Below are 4,748 nucleotides of genomic sequence, written 5' to 3'. Positions count from 1 at the left end.
TTTCTTTCTTTCTTTCTTTCTTTCTTTCTTTCTTCACTTACATCTAGAACTGGCCAGAAATTTTATTTTTCCGCAAAATTTTTTGACAAAACTGTGTGTGTGTGTGTGTTGGGGAGGGGAATCGTTTAATAGAAATGTTGAGCAGAACATTGCAACTTTTCACTGAAAATTTGAAAAAAGTTGTCTGCTAAAAAAATTGTTTGAAGGTTAAAGGAAAACAGAGACTTTCTGCAATTTTTTTCATGTAGTTGAAAACTCAGTTTACCATTAAAAATAATATTTTATGGAAAAGTTTCAACCTACCCAAATCCCAGACTCTCTGTCTAACTGTGTACCTATCTCTCTGTATGACTCACAAATGTTTGTTTTCCTTTCTTGCTATATTTTCAAAGATTATAATTTCTTCATTTATCCTCCAGACACAATCCATGGCAAACACAGAATGGGAAAATCAAACATACATCACCGAATTCATCCTCTTGGGATTCGGGAATCTTCCAGAGCTGCATCTCCTTCTCTTCCTGCTGTTTTTAGCCATCTACATTTTGACCGTGGCTGGGAACCTCCTCATCATTCTCCTTATTTTGACTGATCGTCACCTACACACTCCCATGTACTTCTTTCTGTGGAATTTGTCCTTCTTAGAAACCTGCTACACCTCAAACAGCCTGCCTAGGATGCTGGAGAGTCTCCTAACTGGAAACAGAGCTATTTCAGTTTGTGGGTGTTTCATACAAAATTATATTTTTGGTCTCCTGGCGGGCTCGGAGTCTTATCTTTTATCAGCCATGTCTTATGATCGGTATTTAGCAATATGCAGACCACTGCATTACGCAGACCACATGAATCATCGGTTCTGCCTCCAGCTAGTGGCTGCATCTTGGATAAGTGGCTTGTTGGGTAATTCCATTATATTATATGTGTTGTCACGGTTAGTTTTCTGTGGCCCCAACAAGATTGACCATTTCTTTTGTGATCTAATTCCAGTTATTAAACTCTCCTGCAGTGAAACCCACCTCATGGAACTTGTGGTTTTCCTACTCTCTTCCATATTCTCTCTGCCACCATTACTACTCACCTTGTCATCTTATTTATGTATCCTCTCCACCATCCTGCGAATCCCTTCCACCACCAGGAGGCAAAAGGCCTTTTCCACCTGCTCCTCTCACCTCATTGTGGTCACACTGTTCTACGGAACCATAATCATTGTTTATCTGTTACCAAAAAACAATGTACTGAGAGACCTGAACAAAGTGTTTTCTCTTTTCTACACTGTCTTGACCCCCATGGCCAATCCTTTCATATATACCCTGAGAAATAAAGAAGTTAAAAATGTACTCAGTAAAGGTGTCAGAAAAATTAGGGCTTTCATGAGAAAAAACATAGCCACATAACACCTGCCATCCTTGGTCAGACCAGTGGTCCATCTACTCCAGTAGCTTGTTGTTAAAAGGGGCCTAACTCCAGATAAATTACAATAGAGCTGGTCAAATTTTAAAATAATGTTTTGATAAAAAAAATTTTTTTCAATTAAAATGTACATTTTTTAAAATAAAAATGAAATTGAATTTAGAAAACAGGAAACTGGGGAAAAAAAGATCAGGTTTAGGTTTTGACTCTGAAAATGCCAAAGGAAATAAGAGAAAGAGAGGGAATGGGCTGTGGGAGATGAAGGGAGAAGAGTGAAAAAGTGGAGGATCAAAGAGAAAACAATTCGGCTACATTTTTTTTGTTGGAACACAGAAAAAATTCATGGAAAATTGTAAGTGAAATGAGAATTTTGGGGGAGATGTTTTGGATTTTTTGCTGAATACACTTACCATTTCTCAACCATCGCCTTTTTAGAGGCAGGTGAAAAAACCAGGAACATGTGGTACAAACTGCCCTTATGAGAAATGTCTCCCTTTCCCCTATTAGTTTTTACCTGTCAGCAAGAAGGCTTATATACTTTTCAAATTTTGCTTTCTTTTAATAATGATATCACGTAACTGATGATATTCTTGTTTATGTACGTCTAGTCCTTTTTTATTCCTGCTAAGTTAATTACCTCCGTGATATTTCCTACAATGAATTCTGAAAGTAACATATGAATTGTAGAGAAACATTTTAAAGTTGTTTCCTTAAATTTCCCCTTGATTCCCATATTAAGCATATGTCTTTCATGGTCCCTTATTTAAGGCTAGTTTGAGTTTTCATCAAAAGCAGGATTTAATCACCCTCTTTTTTACCATAGGGGGAAAATGAATTTCTTTTAAAAGTCAGTTTAATATAACCTGGGATCACAAACTCAGAAAGCCTTCACCACAGCCAAACAGCTGTAGGTTGGTGTCTTTACAGAGCAGAAATAAGGTTGTTTAAGTGCACTAATTGTGCAGTTCCAGACATTAACATGTTTATGTTTCTTTTCAATTGAACCTTAAATCTGATTTTCCTAGGTTTCTAACACTTAGCTTTTCAATAATGACACCATCACTTTAATATAGCTTATAATAAGTCACTGATTTGTGCTCTCCAACATAACTCCCTCTTCATGTAGTTTTTTTGTCTAGACATTATGAAAAGGAGTATATAGCTGGTTGGTCCAAAATTTTCCATTAAAAGTTTATTTTTCAATGGCAAATAGTGTTTTGATTGAAGAAATTTTCTCCGAACCTGCCTACTTTCTTCAGAAATATGCCAATTTCCACCAGAAAATCTGAAAATTGTTGGTTGCTAAGAGCCCTTTATGCCAACTGGCAAAGGGAGCACCCAACACACTGTTGTCAGAATATTTAGCCGAATGGTGCCTTGTAAGGTATCATACAGAAACTGGTGACATGCTGGTCATTAATATTACTGCACGATGTATGTACGGGTAGTGTGTAAAGAGTTATGTAAGTGCACTGGAAATATGTTCTAAAATATGTTCAATCCAAGCAATCTAAATAGAGAAAATAAAGAAGTTTGTCCCAGATAAAGAAATGCTTTTCTACCTGTTTGCCTGCCTCTGAGGTAAACTGAGCAAGGTGAGATCAGAAACAATAGAAATTACCTTTGCATCTGAGTCAACAGGAGAAGAAGGCAGAAAGATGGCATGGCATCTGGGACAGAAGAACTCTTCCTGGGGTGTGCACTTGGGAGGAATACAGTTCACAGGCTTACTGGGCTATCAGAAAAAGGGGAAAAATCCCTTCGTTATGTTAAGGGACAAAAGGAGCCAGCGCTTTTGGAATCTGTGAAAAGTCGAACCTTGAACCATGTGGGTGGAAGAGGCTGAGAACTGACTATAGGTGAAAAATTGCCTGAGACCACAATTTTAACCTGTTAAATTTTAGTCACTAGAATGTGTGTTTTTACTGGTGCTTTGTTTGTAACAATTTCTGTCTCTTTGTCCTTGCTTAGTATCACTTAAATGTAGGTTCTATATTAATAAACTCATGTTCAGTTTTACTATAAACCATCTCAGTGCTGTGTATTAAGTTAAACAGCATGTCCTCAGTGAGCCAAGAGGCCAGTGGGTGTACTGTCTTTTTGGAGGCAGTGAACATATGGTCTGTGGCTGGCCAGTGACAGGGACTGGACATTACAGAGAGACTCCCTGCGGGAGCTGAGGACCTGAGCTCACTGAAGGTTACCTGCAAGGTACTGTTAAGCCTGGCAAAGTCTCAAGTAGTTTGCTGGTGTGGCAGGGAGATGAGGGTCCAGCAAAGCTCTCCCTTGCTGAGGCAGAGAGGTAACATCGTGACTTACCATTAAGAGCATCCGAGGCAAGTGTCACCACAACCAGACAGATAGTATGTATATAGTCAGTTCTTGGGAGTTTTAAGAGAAAAAACAATTTTCATTTTTTCATTTTTTCATTTTTTGACAAAAATTCCAAATAAAATGAACAATTTTTCTTCATTTTTATTGATAAAAAATATTTTTTCTGACCATCTCTAGTAAATAGGAGCACCCGAAAGACCTTCTCTATACCACTCACCATGCTGTATGGCTACTATTTTTGAAGGACCCTATGGGAGTTAGGTACCCAGCTCCCATCAAGTTGCAAGTTGCCAATAAGCAAAAGCCAGGGAACAAAGCCCTGGGCCTTGCCTTCCCTGACTGCAGCTTCAGAAACCTGACTGCAGCCGGGGCCTTTCTTCCAAAAAAAGTTGTTAAGCAGTATATCTGCTGCCAATATCCATATGCCATTAACTTTACAGTCAATGGGAAGGAATTTGTGCCCAGCAAAAAGTTGCTATTAAACGAAAGTTGTTACTATTAGGATTGCTAAGTGACACCCATTGTAAATTATGAATGGCCTAGAGAAGGGAGATCAGGAACTTCTGTTCTCCCTGTGTCATAGCACATGAACAAGAGGTCATTCAATGAAATTGAAAGGTGGCAAATTTCAAAATTCATAAAAGGAAATACCTCTTCACATAATGTGTAATTAGACTGTGGGACTCATTGCCACTGGAAGTTATTGAAGCCAGGAATTTAAAGAGTGAAAGAGGATGTTCATATGTATTAAAACAACATCCAAAGTTATAATAATAATTAGAATTTTTAAAAAGAAAGAATTTTTAAAGGGGATATAAAATCTCATTCTTCAGAGTTTAAATCGATCCAAATTATTAGAATGATAACTTTCTGGGTTACAGATTATCCCTCGTCTGCTTATTGCATGGTTTCTTTCACTGTACTCTGAAACAATGTTCTGGTCAGAGACAGGACCACAGCCCTGATCCAGCCTTGCAATTCCTATGTTCCTTAGTCAAGATGTG

The 4,748-nt window shown here is 38.0% G+C and overlaps 1 protein-coding gene across 1 annotated transcript; it reads left to right on the top strand.

Annotated features, from left to right (window-relative positions):
- The first annotated feature begins 428 nt into the window (after positions 1-428).
- Positions 429-1,394, top strand: LOC125622496 (olfactory receptor 1E16-like). Its single transcript, XM_048820590.1, has 2 exons — positions 429-699; positions 985-1,394. Exons 1-2 carry the CDS (start codon positions 429-431, stop codon positions 1,392-1,394), a joined length of 681 nt encoding a protein of 226 aa, XP_048676547.1.
- Positions 1,395-4,748: the final 3,354 nt, after the last annotated feature.

This window comes from Caretta caretta, chromosome 13 (genome assembly GCF_965140235.1).
Source record: "Caretta caretta isolate rCarCar2 chromosome 13, rCarCar1.hap1, whole genome shotgun sequence".
Taxonomy (NCBI): Eukaryota; Metazoa; Chordata; order Testudines; family Cheloniidae; genus Caretta; species Caretta caretta.
This window is presented reverse-complemented; position numbering and strand designations above follow the sequence as displayed.

Excerpts from the sequence above, each read along its gene's own strand:
- LOC125622496 (XM_048820590.1), top strand. The coding sequence starts at position 429 with ATGGCAAACACAGAATGGGAAAATCAAACATACATCACCGAATTCATC. Across the intron at positions 700-984 it reads GCTGGAGAGTCTCCTAACTG|CAGTTATTAAACTCTCCTGC; the intron begins GAAACAGAGCTA and ends GTGATCTAATTC.